This window comes from Symphalangus syndactylus, chromosome 12 (genome assembly GCF_028878055.3).
Source record: "Symphalangus syndactylus isolate Jambi chromosome 12, NHGRI_mSymSyn1-v2.1_pri, whole genome shotgun sequence".
NCBI lineage: Eukaryota > Metazoa > Chordata > Mammalia > Primates > Hylobatidae > Symphalangus > Symphalangus syndactylus.
Window position 1 is genome coordinate 127,356,301 of NC_072441.2, and position 27,203 is coordinate 127,383,503.

The following is a 27,203-nucleotide window of genomic DNA, read 5'->3' on the forward strand; positions in this document are numbered from 1 at the left end:
GTAACTGGGACTGCAGGAGCATGTCACCACACCTGGCTCATTTTTGTATTTGTAGTAGAGATGGGATTTTGCCGTGTTGGCCAGGCTGGTCTCAAACTTCTGAAGTCAGGTGGTCCACCCATCTTGGCCTCCCAAAGTGCTAGGATTACAAGCGTGAGCCACCACACCCAGCCCTCATCCTATTTCTGTTTCTCCACCACCTCATAATCTCTGCACGAATATTAATCCTTACATTTTTCTCTCGTCTATTTCTTACTATTTCAGTCTTTGGTGTCCTTCCTTAATACGAGATAAGTCACATCCATGAGAGCTCTGACTTAGAATTGAGAGGAAAGCTCTAGGATACCATCTTTGGAAGGAGCTAAATCAATCAGCCAATTCAGTCCTATTTTTGACTAGGAGAGGTACTGAAAGAGGAAGTAAAATGGTCGATTTAGGCCTTAGCTTCTTCACTCAGAATGATCAGGATGATTTCTGCCTTATAGGATTTTAGAGAGGTCTGTATGTGATAAAATAAGATAGCATATATGAGCAGCGGGCCTTGCACAGTGCATGTGCTCAGTAACTTCTCTTTGCCAAGTCACAGAGCTAGTTAATGGATGAGCCAGGACTTAGATTTTATAGGGCTTTTTTTTTTTTTTTTTTTTTTTCTGTTGCCCAGGCTGGAGTGCAGTGGCGTGATCTCAGCTCACTGCAAGCTGTGCCTCCCAGGTTCATGCCATTCTCCTGCCTCAGCCTCCCGAGTAGCTGGGACTACAGGCGCCCGCCACCACACCTGGCTAATTTTTTTGTATTTTTAGTAGAGACCGGGTTTCACCGTGTTAGCCAGGATGGTCTCTATCTCCTGACCTCATGATCCACCCACCTCGACCTCCCAAAGTGCTGGGATTACAGGCGTAAGCCACCGCACCCGGCCTTATAGGGCTCTTAATTCCAAGTTATTCATGTCTTTGAGCATTCTAGAGGTGAGTTTTTAACCAACTCGCAGGTTGCTCAAAAGGTCAGAATCAATGTGGTCCTCAACATAAAGTCTCATTTCAACCTAGTTCATTTATGAAGTAAACTAGAAACAGTGCTTTTTGGCCCTTGTAGATGCTCAGTAAGTTGTTTAAGTGAACGGATGAAGCGATGATGCTCTTTCAGGCACAGATGAGCAATTGCCAGTGGGGGACTCCTGTGGCTAAGTATTTTTGTTTTCAAAGTAGAAAAAACAGTAGGTTTTTAACTTTTTAATATCTCCAAATAATTTACTACAATTTCTTTTGAAATGATTTTTCCATGAGTGTGACTTCTTCATGCCGGCTTTTTAGTGATCAGTATTTGTGAGGTTTTAGCAGTGCAGCAGAAAAGGAGACCTGGCCAGGCACAGTGGCTTCCTCCTGTAATCTCAACACTTTGGGAGGCTGAGGTGGAAGGATTGCTTGAACCGAGGTGTTTGAGACCAGGCTGGGCAACATAGTGGAACCTCATCTCTACAAAAAAGTAAAAAATCAGTCAGGCATAGTGGCACATGCCTGTAGTCCTAGCTACTTGGGAGGCTGAGATGGAAGGATTGCTTAAGGCCAGAAAGTTGATGTTATAATGAGCTGAGATTGTACCACACTCCAGCGTGGATGACAGAGTGAGACCCTGTCTCAAAAACAAACAAACAAAAAATGATTTAATAAAAAGAAAACAAGACCTTAAAGTGGCCTATAAATAAGTTTTTTGAAAACTTTATATGTGTAAGTAAATGTCTGAATGATTCAGTTGTAATTTTTTTTTCCGGCTGGGCACGGTGGCTCACACCTGTAATCCCAGCACTTTGGGAGGCCGAGGCAGGCGGATCCTGAGGTCAAGAAATGGAGACCATCCTGGCCAATATGGTGAAACCCCGTCTCTACTAAAAATACAAAAATTAGCTGGGCGTAGTGGTGCGTGCCTGTAGTCCCAGCTACTCTGGAGGCTGAGGCAGGAGAATTGCTTGAACCTGGGAGGCGGAGGTTGCAGTGAGCGGAGATCGCACCGCTGCTCTCCAGCCTGGTGATAAGAGTGAGACTCGTCTCAAAAAAAAAAAAAAAAAAAAAATTCCCAAAGTGCTTTACGAAACAACTTTTTGTTGTTTTCATGAAGGATATTGTAGGGAAGCAATAAATGTTTTCCCTCCACCCTCTGGGATCTTGGCTGGGGTACAAATTGTATTTACATAAAACAGATTAACAAGAGAAAAACATAATTATATATGTACACATAGAAGCCCCAGAAAATATGAGACTTGAAGAATGATCAAATGATTGAAACTTACATAGCATCCTGAGCTACAGAAAGGAATAGGAGCATGGGGCTTCTGGTGGACAGTGGTGATACAAGTTATGAGAGGGTAAGGAGAGGAAATGTATGGTGAATAAAGGTTGTCTTATACAAGTAAAAGTCTCTCAGGTAATAAAAATGGTCTCAGAGCAGCCCTCAGAAGAAGAGGTGATCATCTGTCTGGGTATGGTTTCAGCCTTCAGTCTCCTTTTCTGTGACATGAGTTAATTTTCCCTGGTTGATAAGATTCCTAGGGTGGGGGTTCAAGACAGTTGAGTTCCTTTTGGAGGATCTGTCTTTAGGCAGATAAGGAGAGCTCATAGAAAGCCTGTGTTTGTGTCAGCTGTTCCCCAAGTGCCCTCAGTTCAAAGTAAGCGGCATACCAAAGTATCATATTGTGGGGTTGGCATTTCCTGAACTCTGTCAATATTTATCTGTAAAAGTATTTTAAGTTACCAGTATTGTAATTAGAACAATGCATGATTTGATATATTATTCTTACAGTAATTTCATTTCTCAAGAATAAATTGATATAATCAATATTTCAAGTACATTGTGATTACTGTTCCACTTAAATTTAATTGTAGTGAGCATCATTGTTAGATTTTGTAAAAGTGAAATTTGAAAGTACTGGGCTGGTAAATGTTTTTTAATAAGGGGCCACTTAAAAGTGGCTCATTTTTTGGGAGGCCGAGGCAGGCGGATCACCTGTCAGGAGTTCGAGACTAGCCTGGCCAACATGGCAAACCCCCATCTCTACTAAAAATACAAAAATTAGCCGGGTGTAGTGGTGCATGCCTGTAATCCCAGCTACTCGGGAGGCTGAGATAAGACAATCACTTCAATTCAGGAAGTGGAGATTGCAGTGAGCCAAGATTGCACCATTGCACTCCAGCCTGGGTGGCAGAACAAGACTCCTTCTCAAAAAAAAAGGTGTTTAATTTTAAGAAGAGGACATTTCCCAAAAGTTAAGCACTCTGGATGAAAGAAGAAACTTGTCCTCAATTAAAGCACTGATGGAAATCACAACACATCTAATTGGAGTAAGGTACCAAACCCATTTATACAGTTTACTGCCTATTGATAGTTCAGTGACTACTGAGATTAGCTTGTTAGCATCACACTTTGAAAAAGAACTGCAGGTATTCTCTATGGTTAATGGACAGTCAGAAACTTGGTCACTACTCTAGGAAACAAAAATTGATGTATCTATAAATATTTCTTTGCTTTTTTTGTATTTTGTCTAGATGGTTAGAATTGTGTTTTGACAGTTTTGCCATGTACTACTTGATGCATCACAATATATCACTATCATCAGTAATTACCACATTTTGATTAATTTTACATACTTTGGTTAATACATTTTGCTGTATCCAATATATCACTATATTGATTAAACAGTAATTATAGACATAAGGCCACCTGAACTTTGAAATCATCATGAAAAATGTTATTAGAAATTATGTGAAACCAAATGTTTATTTATCTAGACATGTTTAATTGCCAGCAAAGAAAGCAATTAAAAGTAGCTGTAGAGTAAGAGGCCAACCTTCGTTAAACATGGTTTTAAGATTGTTACAGAACTTGTGGTGATGATAACATGGTGTCTTGGAGGATGTTAACAACTGTAGCAGAGTGTTAATTAAGAACGATGTAATCTGCAGCTCAGAATTATATGTTAGTTTAGCTGGACAGGAGCAAAACCTAGTTTCAGTTGTGATGAGAGCTCAAATCATATTTATAGTGGAAAGATTAACATTTTATTTTTATGCTGTTCCTGAGACAATTTAAAAATCCTGAATGAAATACAATCTAATGTAAACATCAAGGCCCTAGCTCATTTACATATGTGCCAGATTTTCAAACTGATTGCTATTTGAACCTAATCTGTCATTGCTAGCTGCATTAGCTACAACAAACATTACATTTACATATTGATTTCTTATTTTGTTTTAGTGTAAATAATCCATAATTATGGCAAATTTGGTCTTTTGTTGACAAGAGCTCATATGACTCTGTAAGTTTAGAATGGAAATTTAAATTGCCATGTGTCACGCTTTTTAATTTAAAATCTTGATGTATCTAAAGAGATAAAAATAATACTGTAGATCACAAAATATTCCTAAAGAGACAAAAGAGAGAAAAAATGTTAGGGTGTTTGGAAAGATATAAATGATAAAGTATTAATGAAAAATTCAATACCACATTTTACAATTATTACATTTTTATAATTAAAAAATCACGGTAATCTCAAATAAAGTCTTTGTTTTTGCTTCACTATCAGGCCATATTTAAAAAATAAAATCTAGTGAAGATGAACCTTACAAGCCAATTTTAAATCATTATTTTTGTTTAAAATATACAGTGCAAGAAAAGAAATAACATATGCACATAACAGGAATGAAGTGAGATTTCAGTCACTGTATTGATGTTAGTACTTTATTCGTCTTAACTGCACACACAGCACTGATTTGAGAAGTATGATTTCACTGCTGACAGCTCGTATGTGTCAGTGGACATAAAATGTTATTTGCTATACTTGATGCAGCAAGTCCATGGTTCCCATTTACCCTGATTAAAAGTGGATTGTGGCCGGGCACGGTGCCTCATGCCTGTAATCCCAACACTTTGGGAGGCTGAGGCAGGTGGATCACGAGGTCAGGAGTTCGAGTCCAGCCTGGTCAACATGTTGAAACTCTGTCTCTACTAAAAATACAAAAATTAGCTGAGCGTGGTAATCCCAGCTACTCGGGCACCTGTAATCCTAGCTACTCAGGAGGTTGAGGCAGGAGAATCGCTTGAACTCAGGAGGCAGAGGTTGCAGTGAGCCGAGACGACGCCATTGCACTCCAGCCTGGGCAACAGCGAGACTCCGTCTCAAAAATAAAAATAAATAATAAATAAATAAATAAATAGATAAAGGATTGTACTTTTGAAGTCAAAAATATAGGGCCCATGTAACTGCAAAAGTAGTCACTATTCGATTATTCAGGCATTTTTTTATGGTTAATGTTTTTATGGAGTTATAATTCATATACAATAAACATACAATTGTTTTAAAAATTGTTTTATAGAGATGAGGTCTTGCTATGTTGCGCAGGCTGGTTTTGAACTCCTGGCCTCAAGTCATCCTCCCACCTCAGCCTCAAAAAGTGCTGGGATTACAGGCATGAGCCACCACTCCCAGCCAGGTCTTGAGTGTCTCTGAGTTATACGAGTTTTGACAAAAGTATATTGCTTTCTGTGATACCCTATGAAAAGGGATTTTAGTGAGTGAGATTTCAATTTGGATTTGTACATTAGAAGCCTGTGCTGAACTCATGGCAGCTGTTTACTTGAGTACTATGAATACAGAGGCCCTAAAAGCCTTTATATTAGTCCCCTTGGGCTGCCATAACAAAATACCATTTATTGGGTAGCTTAAACAATAGCCCTTTATTTGTGAATGTCAAAAGTCCAAGACCATGTTGCTGACAAAATCAGTCCCTCATCCTGGCTTTGTCACCTTCTCATTGTGTCCTCCCAAGGCAGAAAGAGAGAGAAAGCTCTTATCTGTCTTTCTCTTCTTATAAGAACACTAATTCCATCATCAAGACCCCACTCTCATGACCTCACCTAAACCTGATTACCTCCCAAAGACCCCATATCCAAATATCATCACATTGGGAGTTAGGGCTTCAGTGTATGAATTTTGGAAAGTATACAAACATTCAGTTCATAGCAGCCCTGAAGTCCAGGTATTGTGTCCAGAATTGGTTCCTTCCAGTGGGTTCTTGGTCTTGATGACTTGAAGAATGAAGCCGTGGACCTTCATGGTGAGTGTTACGGCTCTTAAAGATGGTGTGTCCGGAGTTTGTTCCTTCAGATGTGTCCGGAGTTTCTTCCTTCTGGTGGGTTTGTGGTCTCGCTGACTTCAAGAATGAAGCTGCGGACCTTTGCAGCGAGTGTTACAGCTCTTAAAGGTGGTGCAGACCCAAAGAGTGAGCAGCAACAAGATTTATTGTGAAGAGCAAAAGAACAAAGCTTCCACGGCGTGGAAGGGGACCCGAGTGGGTTGCCAGTGCTGGCTGGGATGGCCAGCTTTTAGTCCCTTATTTGTCTCTGCCCACATCCTGCTGATTGGTCCATTTTACAGAGTGCCGATTGGTGCATTTACAATCCTTTAGCTAGACCCAGAGCGCTGATTGGTGTGTTTTTACAGAGTGCTGATTGTTGCATTTACAATCCTTTAGCTAGACACGGAGCACTGATTGGTGCGTTTTTACAGAGTACTGATTGGTGCATTTACAGTCCTTTAGCTAGACACAGAGCTCTGATTGGTGTGGTTTTACAGAGAGCTGATTGGTGTATTTACAATCGTCTAGCTAGACACAGTGCTGATTGGTGCATTTTACAATCCTCTAGCTAGACAGAAAAGTTCTCCAAGTCCCCACTCGACCCAGGAAGTCCAGCTGGCTTCACCTCTCAGTATGAATTTATCTTTCCTAGTCTAGTTGTTTAATTTTGATGTATACTTTATAATAGTGAGTGCTTCCGCTAGTACTGCTAATGTATTAATAGGTGGGCTATGGGTTAGTTTAGCCAATTCTTCTGTCTACTGAAGACTTTAAGAGGGAGTTCTGGATTCAAGGAATTCCTAGAGAGGAAATCCTTAAATTACTGTGATTATTATTGGTTCAAGACAGTTTGCCTACTACTGTTTTACCTTGTGAAATGGGCCTGCTGCTAGTTGGCAGGAGGGAAGTCATTCCTCTTCTTCATCAGGAATTAATAAAGTGGATTGTTTTACTAACATAATGCAACCTTAAGTTCACCTTGAAAAATTATTATGTGTATTAAAATAACTCTGTGCTTTCTCGTAAGTGGGTTGCAGAAGTACTCTCTGAATGAGATATAAACTCAGTCAAGACAATAGTGTTATATTTATTTTCTTTGTGTTGTTGATGATTTTATCAATACTTGACATATGTAAGCTAATAATATATGGCTTTGTATGTTCATATATATAAAAATACCTGTGCTAGAGCTTCAAATTTATTAGGGCCTATGTTTTAAAATTTGCTATACCTAATTTCCCCCTTTTTAAAAAATGTGGAGGGGTATGTAAAATGTATAAAATAAGCCGGTGACTTAAAATTACATTGGTACTCATTAGAAGGCTGGTATTTTACAGGTAACCTCTCTGTTCCTGATAAATATTCATCGTTAAGTTGGAATGGGATCTCCCCAGGCATAGCTAGATGGACATTCTGCTAATGAAAGAGCACTGGAAGCCTAAGACTTGTGGACAAAGAAGAGAGTAGAGAAAAGAAGCTTTACTAAAAAGATTTCTAGAACTATTAATGGCATAGATATTAATGCTTAGTAATAGTACTGAGAATTTTAAAGTGGTTATCTGTATTTTTATAGTATCTTCTGTTACATGCCAGATTTATTTATTTATTTATTTATTTATTTATTTATCTGTTTGTTTATTTTGAGACAGGGCCTTTCTATGTTGCCCAGGCTGGTCTTAAACTCCTGAGCTCAAGCAGTTCTCCTGTCTCAGCCTCCTATGTAGCTGGGATTATAGGCACACAGCACTGTGCCTGGCTCCCACCCTGCCACCTTCAATTTTAAAATTAAGAAACAGTACAGAAAAATTATAATGTGATATATGTGAAAATGTCTAGCATTTTGCATACTAGGTGCTTAATAATGTTAACTTTCATTTTATTTTGTTGCAAATAGCACTGGAGCCCCAGGGACAAAGTCTATGATTCTGATTATATTTTGAACATTAACTTCAGTCTATATCTGAGGGTAGATGAAGAACTGTTAGTTTTAATAGTCTTTTTCTGTTTATAGAAACCAAATTGTGTCCTTGTTGATAATGCAAATATATATATATATATATATTTTTTTTTTTTAGAACTTTGCAACAGGTTTTTTTTTTTTTTGCTTTATATCTGTTACAGTGTTTGAAACCTAAAGAAACATATTTTCTCTTCAAATTTGGATGTGTATATAAATATCATTTGTCTGGACTCAGGACACTCAATGCTATGGTTTCTTGGCCTACGTCTGCTCTGAAATCAAGCTGTGTCTGTCTGCCCAGGGGCTCTGAGAACTTGGAAAACAGACAGAGCTTAGAGTTATTAGAAAAATAAAATGAATTTGCAAATGAATTTGCAAAGAAAAACCAGTGAGGAGAAGGATTTGATTCATCTTCCAAGGGTCCATAGCTGTTAACCCAAGCCATTCTTGGGGGATATCCAGTCTCTTGAGTGGCTGGGGCTCCATACCCCCTTTCCTTCTTTAATAGGTCAGTCAAAGGCAGTTCCCACAAAAGCTGGCTAAAAAACTGATACCCAGCTCCAGCGTCTGAGGGTTCATGAAGATGTGGAGGTTTTTTTGTTTGTTTGTTTTGTTTCTTTGTTTGTTTTTGAGACAAAGTCTCACCTTGCCGTCCACGCTGGAGTGCAGTGGCACAATCTTGGCGTACTGCAATCTCTGCCTTCCAGGTTCAAGAGATTCTCCTGCCTCAGCCTCCTGCGTAGCTGGGATTACAGGCGGCCGCCACCGCACCTAGCTAATTTTTTTTTTTTTTTTTTTTTAATTTTTAGTAGAGACGGGGTTTCACTATGTTGGCCAGGCTGGTTTTGAACTTCTGACCTCAAGTAATCCACCCGCCTCAGCCTCCCAAAGTGCTAGGATTACAGGCGTGAGCCACGACACCCAGGCGAAGATAATGCAAATATTTCAATTGAAAAAAAAAAATCATAATGGAGAAAAAATTATTTAAACCAGTGAGGAGAGAATGAATATATGGTCTGTCAAAACCATTTCTTGAATTGAGTTAAAATTCAAACTGCCTTTAAAAAGTTTCTATATCGGGCCGGGTGTGGTGGCTCATGCCTGTAATCCCAGCATTTTGGGAGGCAGAGGCGGATGGATCACGAGGTTAGGAGCTCCAGACCAGCCTGGCCAAGATGGTGAAACCCCGTCTCTACTAAAAATACAAGAAAATTAGCTGGGCACAGTGGTGGGTGCCTGTAAACCCAGCTACGTGGGAGACTGAGGCAGGAGAATTGCTTGAACCCAGAAGGCAGAGGTTGCAGTGAGCCGAGATCATGCCACTGCATTCTAGCCTGGGCGACAGAGCAAGACTCCATCTCAAAAAAAAAAAATTTTCTACATTTGCCAGGCGCAGTGGCTTACGGTTGTAATCTCAACTACTCAGGAGGCTGCAGCAGGAGGATTGCTTGAAGCCAGGAGAAGACTAGCCTGGTCAATATAGCAAAACCTTGTTTTGTTTTTTTTAAAAGGTTCTATGTTTGCTTATATCTTTTCTTCTCTCTCTAATTGAAAAGAAAACATCGTTTTTTTGGCCAGACGCGATGGCTCATGCCTATAATCCCAGCACTGTGGGAGGCCAAGGCAGGCAGATCACCTGAGATCAGGAGTTCGAGACCAGCCTGGCCAACATAGTGAAACCCCGTCTCTCCTAAAAATACAAAAATTAGCCAGGTGTGGTGGCACATGCCTGTGGTCCCAGCTACTAGGGAGGCTGAGGCAGGAGAATCGCTTGAACCTGGGAGGCAGAGGTTGCAGTGAGTCAAGATCGCGCCACTGCACTCCAGCCTGGGCGACAGAGTGAGACTGTGTCTCAAAACAAAAGAAAAAGAAAACGTGCCTTTTTTTTAAACTGTTTCCTTATTTCTTACTGTTTCATTATTTCTTTGGTTAACACTCATCCTTTTGACCCTGAAGATCAAAAGTTGAAGCAGCACGAACTTTTTTTTTTTTTTTTTGAGAAAGGGTCTGGCTCTGTCACTCAGGCTGGTGTGTAGTGGTGTGATCTCAGCTCACTACAACCTCCCCCTTCCATCCTCAAGAGGTCCTCCCACCTCAGCGTCCTGTAGCTGGGACTACAGGTGCGTGCCACCATGCTGGGCTAATTTTTGTATTTTTTGTAGAGTCTGGGTTTTACCTTGTTGCCCAGGCTAGTCTAGAACTCCTGGGTTCAAGCGACCCACCCACCTCGGCCTCCCAAAGTGTTCAGATTACAGGTGTGAGCCACAGCGCCCCCCCAACTTGAAGGTAAAAGACTGCTCCAAGGTGGCTTAACCATGGCTATCATAACCAACCTAAATTAGGGGGTACTGTGTGAGAGAAAATTGCTCCTGGATGCTGCAGCTGAGGACTCAACTCATAGCTTTAGAAGCTAGGATCAGTTTGCCTAGATAACATTTTAGCAAAAATGTCTTTGCAAATTACACAGACTACCATGGCATTTTTAAATTTTTCTTTTACAACAGATTCTCTCTCTGTTGCCCAGGCTGGAGTGCAGTGGTGCAATTTCGGCTCACTGCAACCTCTGCTTCCCAGATTCAAGCAATTCTCATGCCTCAGCCTCCTGAGTAGCTGGGATTAGAAGTGTGTGCCACCACGCCTGGCTCATTTTTGTATTTTTAGTAGCGACAGAGTTTCGCCATGTTGGCCAGGCTGGTCTCAAATTCCTGGCCTCAAGGGATCCACCCACCTCTGCCTCCCAAAGTGCTAGGAATACAGGCGTGAGCTACCAAGCCCAGCAAACACGGTGTATTTCTTACAGCCTTGCCCACTAACCCCTCTCCTCAGAGTCATCACAAAACAAACCTTAAGCAGTTCACACGCCAGTTTCTATGGAAAGCATCACTGGTCTAATTTAGTTGTTATTCTGTGTTTCCATAGCACCTTAGGAAAATCGGTATTACAGAAGCACAGGGGTACTATATGTGAATTGCAAGTTTGCTTCTTTGCCCATCCCTCAGTAGACTCAACAAAGGCAGAAATGTGATCTTACTGTGTTCACTTCCTTGGTACCTGGAGGTCCAATCGTAAGAGTGTTATCTCTGAAGTTAGACCTAGGTCATTGCTACCTTTTTTGTATGACAGTAATTAAGCAAGTAACTTAACATCAGTTTCCTCATCTGTAAAATGGAAATTATGATAATAACTTCATAATGATATGAATCTCTTAATGCCTGGTATGTGGTAGCACTTGTTAAGTGTTAGTCATTATTATTAATGGCTAAGTGAATGGAGCAGGCTAGAGTCTAAGTTTAAAGATAATACACTTACCTGACTTCTCCAAACAAACTCTACTCATAAGGAGGATGAATGTGGTAGAATCAGCCTCAAACAAGACCTCTGTGAAAAAGAACAGGCCGGGTGTGATGGCTTATGCCTATAATCCCAGCACTTTGGGAGGCTGAGGCAGGCAGATCACGAGGTCAGGAGTTCAAGACCAGCCTGACCAATAATAGTGAAACCTTGTCTCTACTAAAAATACAAAAATTAACCAGGCATGGTGGTATGCGCCTGTAGCAGCTACTCGGGAGGCTGAGGCAGGAGAATCGCTTGAACCTGGGAGGTGGAGGTTGCAGTGAGCCAAGATCGTGCCATTGCACTCCAGCCTGGGCGACAGAGTGAGATTCCATCTCAAAAAAAAAAAAAAAAAAGTCAGTCTGGATAATATTAGGCACAATATACAGTTATGTTTGGTGATCAAAACAAGGTTTTATTCTGTATGAACTGCCAGGGGATAGAATTAAAACATGAAAAGTAACTGCTACAAAAGCACTGTAGATCCTTTTGCTGATGTTTCACTATCACTGTAAGATTTTAAAGTATGAGTACCCTTCAAAAGTGTTGTTTTCAGTAAGTTGTAATAGGTCACCTTATAACTTAGGTGCAATAAAAATTCCCACTTGGCCGGGTGCGATGGCTCACGGCTGTAATCCCAGCACTTTGGGAGGCTGAGGCGGGCTGATCACGAGGTCAGGAGTTCGAGACCAGCCTGACTACCATGGTGAAACCCCGTCTCTACTAAAAATACCAAAATTAACTGGATGTGGTGGTGCGTGCCTGTAATCCCAGCTACTCAGGAGGCTCATGCAGGAGAACTGCTTGAACCTGGGAGGTGGAGATTGCAGTGAGCTGAGATTGCGCCACTGCACTCCAGCCTGGATGACAGTGCAAGACTCCATCTCAAAAAAAAAAAAAAAAGTCACTTGGCCAGGCTCGGTGGCTCATGCCTATAATCCCAGCACTTTGGGAGGCTGAGATGGGCGGATCACGAGGTCAGGAAATCGAGACCATCCTGGCTAACATGGTGAAACCCCGTCTGTACTAAAAATACAAAAAATTAGCCGGGCATGGTGGCACACACCTGTAGTCCCAGTTACTCAGGAGGCTGGGGCAGGAGAATTACTTGAACCCGGGAGGCAGAGATTTCAGTGAGCCGAGGTTGTGCCACTGCACTCCAGCCTGGGTGACAAAGCGAGACTCCATCTCGAAAAAAAAAAGGGTTTTTAAATGTAATACTCATAGTTCTATGAGTGAAGGATTATCTTCCTCTTCTAAGAATCTGCAGTGTAGTTAAGTGCCTGAAATAGGATCTTTTACATATTAGACCCTCAATAAATATGGTTGAAAGAATGAAAGGGGAAAAAAAATGAATGACTTGTCGAGATCAAAGAACTAGCAAGTAGTGAAACAGGGATTCAGATCTGGCTTTATGACTCCAAAGCAGTTTAAAGCCATAAATATTATGCTTGCCAACTTACCCTCTTCCACAGCTATCCAGGAATTGTAGAACTAGACAAAATTGGTGTTCTAAAGTAGTCTGACAGTCAAACTGGTCCTGGCAAACCTGTTTGCAAAGTTATTATACAAGTCTGCCAGTCAAGATCAAGAAACATATCTAAGGAACTGCATAAAGGCAAGCACTAAAAATATTAAATATATGCGTAGATTCATATGTAAAGGTAAAGGCAGATCTATATAATAATCAAGACTTCTGGAACTCTGAGCTCCTTAGCCTAGCATTTGAAGCCCTCCATAATGGAGGTCTTTAACATTGTTAAGGTTTTCTCTATCACAAACCTTTCTTCACATCACTTATTACACTTACACTTCTTCCTCATTGCTTTCTAACATGTTTCTTAATATTCCCCCATCTTCATTTCTGAACTGTTCTATGTCTGAAATCATCCTCCATATCTACTTATCAAATTATTGTCCATTTTTCTTCATAGTACTTTAAAGTATTCTCCCTTCTCCACAATCTTAACATCTTTTTGAACCTCTCTGAGGTCAGTTATTTCTATCTTTTATTCCTGCATTATTACAGATAATAGGAATCAAATAATTATAGAGTGAATGAATGAGCAGTAAACTTCCAGCAGGCAGGAGTCTTGTTCACCTTGTATCACCCAAGCAGCTTAGCCTTTTAGGAGATAGGATATTCAGGTTTGAAGAACATAGAATCAAATACAGGTTAGGGGCTGGGTTCTACCTCTTTGTAGCTTGATGACCAGGGACAATTAGTCCCACCTCTTTGTAGCTTGATGACCAGGGGCAATTAACCTTTCAGAAGTATAATTTTGTGAGTAAAATGAAACCTCAGGCTAAGAAAAAGATAATCAGTAGTTCTTTTTTTTTTTTCTTTTTTTTTGAGATGGAGTCTCGCTCTGTCGCCCAGGCTGGAGTGCAGTGGCGTGATCTAGGCTCACTGCAAACTCCGCCTCCCGGGTTCACGCCATTCTCCTGCCTCAGCCTCCCAAGTAGCTGTGACTACAGGCACCTGCTACTGCACTTGGCTAATTTTTTGTAATTTTAGTAGAGACAGGGTTTCACCATGTTAGCCAGGATGGTCTCCATCTCCTGACCTCGTGATCCGCCCGCCTCGGCCTCCCAAAGTGCTGAGATTACAGGCGTGAGCCACCGCGCCCGGCCTAATCAGTAGTTCTTTGTATGCAGTTCAGAACATGCGGAAGTATTTCTTGAATCTTTATACAGTTGAATTGAATCACCTTCTAGTGTGCTGCTTTCCAAGGGATATACTGATAAGTAATCAGTTATTATAAAAACATATAGTCTAGAATTCAGGGTATCCACACATGAAACAAAGCAAACTGTACAAGACAATAAAGTATGTGATACAGGAATTCAGAGGAGAAGAGAAGGTCATTAGTAAACCCAAGTAGAGGCCTGAAAGGTGATCTGAAAGCTGTGCAGTATTTGGAAGGGAGCAGAGGAAAGGAGGATGAGAACAATATGAACAAAGATTGTAGTGAGCATGTTTTTGACAAGGGGATGTCAGACAAGCTCTAGAGAAAAAGCCACATTTTGGAGAATAGTTGTACAATAGATCTACCTTTGAAAGGCCTTCAAACCTCAAGATGTCTTTCCATTACTCGCCACTTCCGTCCTCATATTCATTCAACATATATATATTGATCATTGACCCCATCTATTGTTTGAGCCTCATTTCCCAGTAGACTTCTCCCACACAGCCTTCACCGCAGTCATATTGAGCTTTTTGCTGCTTCCTGAATGTGGTCATCTTTCTTCCCTTCCCACCTTTAATGCCTCAGTAGCATTTGGCGTAACTGATCCCACCCTCCTATTTGAAACAGTTATTTCTTTTGGCTCCCTTATACTAGACTTTCTTGATTTTTCTCTTCTCTCACTGATGATTTATCAATCCCCTTTAAACTGACTCATTCTCCTCTGCTTGATTTCAAATGACTGAAATGCCCTAGGGTTCCATCTTGGCCTCTCTTTTGTCTGTGTCACTTATTTTTCTAGGTGATTTGTTTTGGCCACAAAGCCTAAAAACTGACTATATGCTACTGACTCTCCTGCTCTGGGCTCTCTTACTTGACCTTTGAGCCTTATATTGAGCTCTACATGACATTTTTTTTTTTTTTTTAACTGTCTAATAGACATCTCAAAACATCTCAATGGACATCTCAAACTTTGAACGAAAACTTCACTCTCAATTTCTCCACCTCACCTGCCACTACTCCACTTTTTCTTGTTAAATGTAATTCCATTCTCCTATTTACTTAGGCCAGAGACCTTGGGGTTATGTTTTTCTCTCACACTCCATCAGTAAGTGGTCTGACTTCCACCTCTAAAATATATTCTGAACTTGACAGCTTTTCATCTGTGCCTCTACCACCTTAGTCCAAGCTACTATCACTTCTTTCCTGAACCAGCCTCCTGTCTGCTCTCCCTACCCCCAGTCTTTGCTCACTGTGGCCAGAGCAGCCAGAAGAATCTTTATAAATGTAAATGTAAGTCATATCTTTTTTTTTTTGAGACGGAGTCTCGCTCTGTGGCCCAGGCTGGAGTGCAGTGGCGTGATCTCGGCTCACTGCAACTTCTGCCTCCCAGGTTCAAGTGATTCTCCTGCCTCAGCCTCCCGAGTAGCTGGGACTACAGGCGCCCGCCACCACGCCTGGCTAATTTTTTGTATTTTTAGTAGAGACGGGGTTTCACCGTGGTCTCGATCTCCTGACCTCGTGATCCACCTGCCTCGGCCTCCCAAAGTGCTGGGATTACAATCATGAGCCACCGTGCCCGGCTGTAAGTCATATCTTACTAGTTCCCTTTATAAAATGTTCCAGGGGTGGGCCGGGTGCTGTGGCTCACACCTGTAATCCCAGCACTTTGTGAGGCTGAGGTGGGCGGATCACAGGGTCAGGAGTTCAAGACCAGTCTGACCAACATAGTGAAACCTCATGTCTACTAAAAATACAAAAATTAGCTGGGCGTAGTGGCGCACGCAGCTCCTTAGCACCTGGAACAATGCAAGTCATCAAGTTAATGTTGATAAATAAATGAATAAAATCAAAGTTTTAACTCCCATGGTAGTTTTCCAGAAGGCAACATTTCTGTGTGAGATACAAAGATGAATAAGACTCTTGCCTTCTAGAAATTCACAATTCATTCATTATTCAATAAATATCTGTAGTGTGCCACACATTATGCTTAATTTCTTTTCTTTCTTTTCCTTTTTTTCTTTTTTCTTTTCTTTTTTCTTTCTTTTTTTTGAGACAGCGTCTCCCTCTGTCGCCCAGGCTGGAGTGCAATGGTGCCATCTCAGCTCACTGCAACCTCCACCTTCTGGGTTCAAGTGATTCTCCTGCCTCAGCCTCCCGAGTAGTTGGGACTGCAGGAGCCCGGCACGACGCCCAGCTAATTTTTTTTGTATTTCAGTAGAGACGAGGTTTCACCGTGTTACGCAGGGTGGTCTCGAACTCCTGAGTCCAGGCAATCCACCCGCCTCGGCCTCCCAAAGTGCTGGGATTACAGGCATGCACCAGTTTACCCAGCCCATTATGCTTAATTTCTAAGGATATAATGACAAAGGTCCTTGCTTCAAGAAATTCTATTTTAGTTGGGTGTGATTTCCTTTTATTTTGATTAGTAATATTTCATGATACATATATTGGTGCTTGCTAGGTATAGTCTATAATTAACCTGTGAACGCTATGGAAGACAATAGGGCAGACAGATTATCTGCGTAATTCTTTTTTTTTTTTTTTTTTTTTGACACAGAGTCTCGCTCTGTCGCCCAGGCTGGAGTGCAGTGGCATAATCTTGGCTCACTGCAACCTCCGCCTCCCGGGTTCATGCCATTCCTCTGCCTCAGCCTCTCAAGTAGCTGGGACTACAGGTGCCCGCCACCACACCTGGCTAATGTTTTGCATTTTTAGTAGAGACGGGGTTTCACCATGTTAGCCAGGATGGTCTTGATCTCCTGACCTCGTGATCCACCGGCCTCGGCCTCCCAAAGTGCTAGGATTACAGGCGTGAGCCACCGCGCCCGGCCTGTCTGTCTAATTCTAATCTTTATGTTGTGTGTGTATTTGTCACATAGTTACAGATGGGCAAAGGAGGAAAGTTGAAGGCTAAAACCACGGAGCACACCCGAAATATTTTCCTGGTACCATAGGCATGGCAAAATTACACTTGAGACAGGCAGTAGAAATTATTCAGGCATACTAGTGATAAGTCTTTATTTTCAATACTGATGAAAATAATATTTCTAATATTAGTTTAATACTCATTTAATATTAGTTTAATACTTCTGTTATTCCATAACAGCTATTTCACTTGTAATTGAACCAGAGTCTCTGAGTATACATTTTAGTAGCATATTTGGAATTTGATATAATTGACAGTTCCAGGAGGAGATAAAAATAGAACCATGACTTATGTTTCTTAATTTTTTGTCACTAATTTCACATACTCTTCATGGTTCTGATAAATTTCTAAATTTTGGAACTTTGTTATAGGCTTTACAAAATGTTGCTATGATTTCTCCAGTTTCTAAATTCTGTGTGTTACTGAGTCCTAAGTGAAAGCACAATTATTTTGAATGAATTTTTACATAGCAATTAAAGTTCTGTAGATTTCAATATCTTCTGAATTTTGACTGAAATCAGATTCTATTATACCACATTCATGAATATAAATAATAGTTTCATACTTCTGTTATTCTAGAACAACTATTTCACTTGGAATTGAACCAGAGTCTTTGAATATACACTTTAGTAGCATATTTGGAGTTGATATAATTGACAGTTTTGTTGGAGGACATACATATGCAGATATTATGTATTAGCATATGACTTGTAGAAAATTCTTAAGTATACAAAGCATTTAGACTTGAAATTTAAAAACACCTTGGTCGAGAAAGAGTTAACAGGTTAGCTCCCCTTGGTTTTTCTCAGTGTGTTCTCTTGCCTTTAGGAGCTGAAAATATGATAACATTGGGCCCGGACATGCCTGTGTGGAGGTTAGGGTACTCCTGGGGTTTTTGCAGCTAGCTGTAAAGCAAGCTAGAACTTGTTCATCTCTAAGTTCCCTGTTTTTCTTTCAACCCTTTCAGTGCCCTGCAGGAGTCATTAAATCAAAACTTCATGCTGATCATCACCCACCGAGAAGTCCAGCGGGAGTACAACCTGAACTTCTCAGGAAGCAGTACTATTCAAGAGGTGAGTTATGTCTCACAGCTAAGAAATAAAGGTAGCTCATTATAGCTAATGTTGACCCTGTTAAAGAGGGCTTATCTGTTCTGGTTGGAAATTCTCTTTATGTTTCATTATTGGGTTCTTAAATTTTAATTAACTGGAGCATCAATGATTACTGTAGATATAGTAAATGACTTGACCTAGAAAGATGTAAATGGGAACTCTTGATAGTTTTTAAACTAGTCAACTTGAAATGCTGCTTAAAAATAACTGATTATTATGTAATATATTTCACGGTTTTATAGTCCTTATTCAAAATACTACTTTGGAAATTGTTGACAACATTCATTTTGGAGGATGCTTTTATTTGAAAGGTTGCTCTCAAATAATTATTTATATTGTGTACTCTGCCTGTTTCTGAAAGGAATTTGAGGGGACTTTTCTTAAGCAGCTCCATCCTGCTCTTGGGCAGTATGCCTAAGATGCTGTTGGAGACTATCTTTTAGCTTAGAATATGTGAAGAGTCTATTTATAGTGTCAGTATTTTCTTCAACACGACCAACCAGGGCCACTGTTTCAAAAGAGAACCTCCCCCAAGAGAGAAGAGGTACCTTCTTCGTGTGCCTTGGGCCCCACCCACCTAAAAGCTAGTAATTCTATCTCCATGGAGGGTGGGGGAAACATTTAAGGCTATGACAGGACTTGTGTTTAGAAACATTGAAATGATGACTATGTTGCATTACATGTTATAAGTTAGGAAAGCAACAGTCATTTGTCTACTAATTTTTCTAAAGAGAATTAATCATGCTTAATCTTGGATTATTTTATAATTTTTTTCTTAGACTACATTGCTTAAAATAATCACTTAATGTCATTTTGAAAGAACCAGTTTTCACCCTAGTGTTTTCTTTCAGAAATATATGAACTGTTTCTGTAGACTATTAATGGTTTCCTTTTTTATATTGTGTTAATGAATTTCAGCTTCTGAATTTGACATGAATAACTCATTGCTTTAAGTTTATTTTCTTCATTGATTACTTGAATAGTTTGTTGACTCTAGAAACTAAACTGTTTAAAATTTTTTTCTGATCTGATTCCTAAACTGAATCGTAGGTTTGCGTTATTTAATTTTTTTTCAGGATTTTAAATATGTATAAATTGTAATTTCATTTTCAGCCTCCATAGTGAGTATTTTATTCTCTAAATTAAAAAACTTAATTCCTTGAAGAATCATTTATGTTTTTCTGGTAGAAATAATGTTTTGCTGTGGCTCCATCTCCGAGTTATTATAGCATCTGAAATTTTACAGGACAGTAAAATCTAAATTGTGTTTGTGAATATAATGAAACAAGGAAATTTAGATTTAAAATAACTTGTTTAACCAACATAACAAAGATAAGAGGTAAATTCATTTTATTGCTGACTTGAAAATTGAAGAATAATATAATGCTTGATGAATAAATATAGTTTGCCTTTTTTTCCTTTGGGGTAGAATTTTCTAGCCATAATTTTGCTGCCACCCTCTCAACCCCCACCCCTAGTTTCTGTTATTTGAGTGTGTTTTCAGCTTTCTCCCACAAGAGGGCAGAAAGGACTATTCAGCAGATAGCCTAAAAATGCCATTCAGTGTTTTCAAATTAGCTTCTCTTATATTAACAAAAAGGAGCATAATGGCCAAGTTATTGTTTGATTTACAGATAATTGGCATATTGCAGGGAGGAGACTTAATTTCACCCTTTTAAATTAAACAGGGAGATTTAAAAAGACATAAAATATTCATTAATGTTCGGTGATTATAAAGTAGTGGCATATATTTATTTTGCCTTTATTACTGTTTCGATGGGAAAATACTGCAAATATTTCCGAAATCGAGTTGGCCATACTGACAAGTTGAAATGTTTAAGCAGCGTTAATGCAATCTGCTCACACCTGATATCCTATGCAGAATGATTCAAAATGACTACATCAATTATTAAAAGAAATATTTAAAATTCTGTAAATGTGCCATTGTGTGCCACGGTTGGCTGAAACTGTTCTCCGTGGCCTGCTATTTAGATTATCAAATATATCTTAAGCTTCAAGGACTTAAAAACAGTAAATCTTTTTTATACCATTTTCTAAATGTCATTTTAAAAATGTTCCAGAAATACTTTTGCAAAGACAGATATTCTTATGTATTTCTTGTCAAGAATTTGGTTTCTTTTCCTTTTTCCTTTTTTTCCCTTTAAGTTAATTTAAAATAATATTTTTAAATGCTAGTTTGCCAGGAACAAATAAATCCAGTTGCTACTTATGTCACTTGCTTTTCTGTGAGTAGACAGGTACACATAGGCTGTTTTATTCTGTACAACTTAGATAAAGGATGTGGGACCTCTCTGGGCCTAGTTCTGTGACTTTTCTGCTTCAACTTGTGGAACACCTGTGATGGAGGGGGTAGTTTCAGGTGAAGGACAAGGTGCTCTTATCTACAGGTATTCAATCCACAATGACACTTAAGTATGTACATTTTTTCCTGTTGCATGATTGGAAAGTTAGTTTGATTGCATCAGGATAAAAATATAATTGTGAAACTATTTTGTAGTTTTATTTTATAGTGCTAGTATTTGTTTTTTATTAATGTGAAAGCTTAATGATACCATATGTGCTAAATTGTAAATTAATCTGTCTCACCAGTTTCAGGAATTTCTTTTCAGTATTAATAGGTCCAAGAATAAATCCTGACTAATATAATTGAGGGAAAGGAAAAAATGTTCAAAACACAAAAGTTCCTGGTCATTTTTTTAGTGTATTTTATATATATATATATATATATTTTTTTTTAATTTTTGAAAGCCTTGCATTTTTAAAAGAAAACTTTGCACTATCTTTCACCCAGAGGGAGATTTCTATTAAATGAAATAGGATTGAAAAAGGCACTATGATTTCAAGTTTTAATTAGAACAAAGTACATTTTTAAAAAATACTGAGTTAGAAAATAGAACTAAAATGCAGTTTGAATTTCAAATAAACTATTCAATGACCATATGGTCATTGCAAGTTAATGGTGATAAACCAAGAGTTGTACAAGTGTTTGTTCAATTCTGGCTTTGTGGTCTGCTGCCTCACAATGCGTGACTTGTGTCCTTTAGGTGCTCTAGATTTTAATTTAAGCCAGTTAGTTATTGAGGGTTTTCATTTTGATTTTGTTTTTTTAAAACTCTGTACAAATCCTTTCACTTACATTATCCTCCTAGTTGAGGAGAAAGCAGTGACAGTATAAAAAGGTCAGAATGGAGAGAGTTGCAAGTAGTCTGAAAGACGAAAAATCTTTTCTCTTTTCCATTATGACCAAACAGCTTGTAAAAAATATCAAAGAATGTGACAGTAACTCTGTGATAGTCTGTCTTTTCAACCTTTTTGGGTCCTAAATTAACTATTTGTCACACTTTAAAATTGTGAGTTTCCTTAAGTTTAAACAGGCTTACCTTATTTTAATGATTTTTTTTATGCTGAGAATTCAGATTTGTCAACAGTTTATTGTGCAGATTCTAGTAATTCTCACTAATACTATTAAAGATCTGTGGTTACAAATGCACTTGGGGTGGGTTAAATTAAGGGGAAAAAATGATTGATTTGCTTTCAGCAAATCCAAAACCCAGGTGTGGAAAAGGATATGAAGTCTCTGAAATCAAGCCAACTTTTCTTGGAAACTGATTCTTTGTTATCAGCCTTACTACTGCAGAAGCTTCTGTTAGGCAAAATATTGTTTTCTTTGTAGATGTCATATAAATTTAAGGAATATACAGATGACCCAGAATAACAATAAGAAACCTAAGTATTTTTAGTGCAGAATCATGGAGTATTACTTATCTGTTACAGCAAGAAGCATGATGAATAGCTATTGGAATTATTTAAATCCTCTTCCAAGTTTCACTTTACCCCAGAATTCTCACTGTTCTTATTAATGTTGATTTAGTTCTTAATGGCATGAAAGGGGAAAATTGGCAACCTATAAAGATATATCTTGCAGGGAGTAGTAAAACATTTCAATACTATTACGGCGTTGTACAAACTAGTGATTAAGTGGGAAGCCAATAGAGTTGAATTAGTCTCAGGAACTGAACTAAATACATAGATAATACCAATCCTTAAAAATAATCTTGGCTAAATAATCATAAGGCTAACTCTGATTCTGAACATTTGGACCTAACGTCGGATTTTGTGTGTTGTGTCTATTTTTCTACTTGCTACTTTCTTAACTTGCTTGACTAGCGTATATTTTGGACTATTCTCCTTTAATGCTGGTGGCCAGTAACAGTAATTAAAATATGTAGTCTTTCACAGATTGTGCTAATTATTGATGTTCTAGTAGTGGGTTGACTATAACTCCTTAGCTAACATGGCCTTTCTGTAAATGTTTTAAAGTATTGGGTGTTTTTTTGGTTTGTTTGTTTTGTTTTCCAGTATAGGGAGGGTTGGGGTTGCTGGCACAGAACTGAAGTAAGAGTAGGGTAACTGAGAATGTGCATATGCAAGAGGGTAAATTAAGTTGTGTGCTTATTTAATTAAAAGTGTAAGTGGTTTGTTTTTACTGCAAGATAAATGGCATATATTGGATCAATTAGAATGAACCAATTTAATTAACATATTATAGTTTGATTTTTTAAAATTTGAAATCACGAATGACATTTTAGCAAGAAAGAAAGAGATAATTTCTTCTGCAACTGGGCAGTGAATTCAAGCCTTTATTCAGCTTTCGGAAAAGACGATTATGCATCTTTTAAATATGCATATATATTATTAGTTTCAAGTTGCATTTGAAAACAGATCTGTTGAAATCATACCACTTCAAATGTATAAATCAGTAGGGATCATTTTATAAATATTGAGGTTTCCTGTGATTCTTAATAAATTATCCCCTGAAGTAATAAATTTAATATTTATAATGCAGCTCTTTGGAACTGACAAGTCTTTTCCCCTTTCTGGAAGTATTTTAGAATAATCTGGATTGGATATCTTTTTTGGCCCATATAAGTATTTGTCTACCTGCATTTCAAGAAGATAGAAGCAATGACATTTTAAGAATTAAGAACAATCTTTAGCCTTTTGTTACTTAAGATATGTTTATCAAACATGATAGCTGACCACATTTCATAATCTGTGATTTATGTGTTGGTAGTTTTGAAATGCCTGGGTTAAGAGAAATTACGTTCAGTTATCAGAAACTAATAAACGTAAGATTTTTTTATATGCAAGAAAAGGCAGAGAGTAAATAATTGCACTGGTGACCAATACTGTAATAATCCTGTTTTACAATATGCACTTGACAGGTTGTAATAGTGCTAATTGAAGAGACTAATTCACACTTGCTTCATTCTATTCAAAGGCAAAATCAGCAGCTTGTTTTGCTTTTGACCAGATGGTCCTCATGAACACCTACTGTGCACTTTAAGTGCTTTACTAGAATTACAAAGGCCGGGGGCTGCGTTCGACTCCAAATGATTTGAGAAGAGAGGGAGAGAGGGGGGAAAAGAACCTCTGTGCTCAATGGATTTGGTGCAAGTAAATTAATTCTAGTGGACCCATTACACACTGAGCCCCCTTTTCAAAGCTCTGAGCCTCCTCGCTTGCTCTGTAGCAATGAGAAAGAGAAAGGCAGATTACTGCAAACAGAAATAAAAAAAAAAAGGGGGGGTATGAAAGGGAGAAAAGAGGCCTTGAAGCCTTTCATATCATTTGAGTTTTTCAAGTGCGTTATTTTTGGGGAGGGTGGATGTATGAAAAGCCAATTGGAGTTTTTTTTGTTTTAAAGTGCGCTATTTAAGCACCATGAATATAGGCGCAAGAGCAACAGTTGACTGAGTTTACTGTGGTGAAGCTTTGTGTCCGAGGATGAATCAAATTCATTATATTCAACTCTTTGTGTTTTAACATGAATGTAGGGTTAGTTTCACAAGACTGTGTCTGTTTAGGATAATTATAATTTAATATTTTCCTTTCATAAAGTTATCACTGTAGATGTCTAAAATTTTAATCAAAGCAGATTTTGTACATTGACTTTGAAGCACCCTGACAGTTTAAAATTCAAAGGAAAGCTTTTTTAGTTTTCAAAAGAAAAGAAAGGCTCATTCTAATGGCATTGAAGCAGAGATTATTATAACTAATTAGAAGTCACACATCTGTTAGCTTTTGGTTTGTGACTTACTTATGTATTTTTTGAGTAAAATATATACTTTAAAAATATATTGCTGTTATTGTGTGAACCTAAAGGGATAAAATGCAGTTAAAAGAGAACCATTTATTTGAGCCAACCATTTTTTGCAAATCTCTAGATGGTCCTATAAAAATATGTAATGTAATAAAGTACATTAAGTGTGAATTGCAGTTGTATAATTAATAATCTTAATTTGGAATATGCTTTCAAACAATATTTTCACATAGTTCTGTTATCATACTTCTGATTATTAACCAAAGTTATGAGATAAAAAAACCTGTCCAGTTTGTACAAATTTATAGTTATTCCTTATCCTTAAAGCTGTTCATGTATAGTACTGTAATTTGGAATACTAACACTGTGAAGTAATTAGTTCTTACTGTAAACTATGTGGGTTAGGATACAAGGAATCAAATTTAGGAATATACATCACCTGCTTTTTATGTTTTTGTAGTTCTAAATTTAATTCTTGTGGTATATTTTAGTGGCATTGTTTACTTTTGTTTGATGGCATATATTACCGCCACCATGTTCCAGTTCATTTTAATTATAGCTATTATCAAAGAATACAACAAAATCATACCAATAGTGCATCGTGATGATTGTAAATGTTTCATAGTCTTGTTAAAGTTTGGATCATCTCTTCAAATTAATGTCTAGAATTTATGTTTTAAAAGGCATATTGCATCAGTAAGCTTTTTATGTCAATAAGTTTTAATTACATTTTTAGAAAATAAAACACAGAAATGCACAAGCAACCACAAAAATCTTTTTCTCAAAGACTTCATTTAAGAGGGTAGCATGCCTTTTATATATTTAAAATAAAATTTGATTCATATTAATGTACTCATACTTTGGGAGTGCTCATTCAAATGTAAGTTATTGGGTGAGGAGGGATATAAGGAGAATTCCCAAACCTTCCACCAGCAAAATATACAATGAAATTTGTAAGTAATGAGGCATTAATTAATTGATATCCTTGGGGAGAAAAACATTTCAAGAAAAAATATGAAAGATTAAGAAAAACTCACTGCAAAACATTTTTTGCAGCAGACCATTTAAAATAAAGGTAAAGGTACTAGATTTCTTTCTTGTAGGTACAATAGAAAACTATCTTTAAAGCCAGAACCTCAGTTAGCAGAAGTGGATTGATCATGACCATGTAGTCACTTACTTAGATGGGGCTGATTCTTTGGTTTCACAGAGACAGTGCTCCTCATGCATGAAGAAGAGGTTTTTCTTTTTCAGTATTAAAATATTAACTCCTAGATTCCTGAATGCCAGAGACAAGGTTATTTTCCTAGAGTATGTGTTGGGAAAGGCTATAATTTCTTCATAGATGTGGTAAGTACCACATTACTTAAGCTGAGAAGTATTTTAATGTTTAACTATCTTCTAGTCCTAAGATAAGAAATAGTAACCAACCTCTTCGTTCCTCCCCAACCCTCTGTAAAACACACACACACACACACACACACACACACGCACACACACACACAAGAAATTAAACCAAAGGATGGGTAAGTGAATATAAAGTGCTCATAAATATAAGCTGGACCAAGACTTGGCATATTAAGATAAGGCCTGCATGTAGAAAATTATTTACATGTTTATCTTTATACGCCAAAGGTTATTTGGTTACAACCTCTTAAAACATCTGTTTATGGTAATTTTTCTTTTGTCTGATGTGTCTTGTGTATGACTCAGTGTTATACAGTTAAGGAGTTTTTCTCTTTCAAACATACTTTTTGTGATAAATGTTCTTTTAAAAAATCTTACTGCTCAATATAGGGCCATAGTATAGTACCTTATTACCCTCAATGTATTCTTCTTATTATTTTGAAAAACTTTTTTTTTTTTTTTTTTTTGAGAAAAAAGATTTTAAAAGCTTGTAGTAAACATTTTATATAAATGACAAAATGTATTCCTTGCTTTGTGGTCATTGCGTGACCAGACAGTAGAGTACTGGATTGTTCTAGGGTTTTACAGCTGCAAGGCAAAAAGCATCTGCTCATTGCAAAGCCGGCATTGTTTAATTTTGACACTGACTTTTCCATGAGTCTTGTACCAAGCACTGGATTAGATGCCACTAAGATGAAATTTGTTTTAAGTTGCTCCCAAAGTGCAGCTGTTCCTATATACGGCCTTGTAGCTTAACCAAAACAGACAGACATAGGATCAATCAGAATCTTTGTACAGGGTCACCTCAGTAGGCTAGGGGGGCCCAGAGAGAGAATGTTAATGATATTATTTATCATGAATAACTGCAAAATTAGTTTCGGGGCTTATTTAATGTCTGTAGTACAGCCCCCCCCCCTTTTAAAAGCAATAGAACTGTTATTAAATATTTAGCTTTTTAAACTGGGTTATCATGGCTAAGTATTACAGTGCCCCTGTATGCATTAGGCACTATTCTTCCACAATCAATTGCAAGAAAAATGATTAGTTTATTGGTCACTAAAGTAGTGATTGGCTGAAAATAAGACCTATTCTAAAATTGTTTGCTAAAATCTTGAAAAGTGGACATTTTTATAGAATGATAATTTTTCTTTAATGTTTCAAGTGAATGAAAAATGAAAGAGCACCTCACTTCCCAGGTTTCCTGGGATTGTGTGAATTTCTACCCAGCTGGTCCAAATTGATTGATACAGGGCCAAATATTTGTCTGCCTACATTTCAAAGTCTATAATTTGCTAATGAATTGTGGTAATAATCTTTCATCCTACATGAAAGATTTAGCCAAACAATTTGCTAAGTATATATTTTGATCATAAAATTTTTGGACTTACACCAAGCTTTACATCTACTTTACAGCTAATGCATGGGGGTGGAGGGAGGGCAGTAGGAAAAATAATACTGAACATGGACACTTGATGGAAAAGAATGAAGGAAGCATGAGGAAAGAAGGTACTTTGGAAAAGAATAAT

General features: G+C 38.1%; 1 protein-coding gene across 2 annotated transcripts in view; it reads left to right on the forward strand.

Annotated features, from left to right (window-relative positions):
* The window catches only part of FAF1 (Fas associated factor 1), a 502,796-nt gene that overhangs the window by 220,459 nt on the left and 255,134 nt on the right, over nt 1-27,203 (forward strand). For both annotated transcript variants that reach the window (XM_055255394.2, XM_063627483.1), the window contains exon 7: nt 18,002-18,107. In XM_055255394.2, the coding sequence (XP_055111369.1) occupies nt 18,002-18,107 (106 nt within the window). The remainder of the gene's footprint in view (nt 1-18,001; nt 18,108-27,203) is intronic.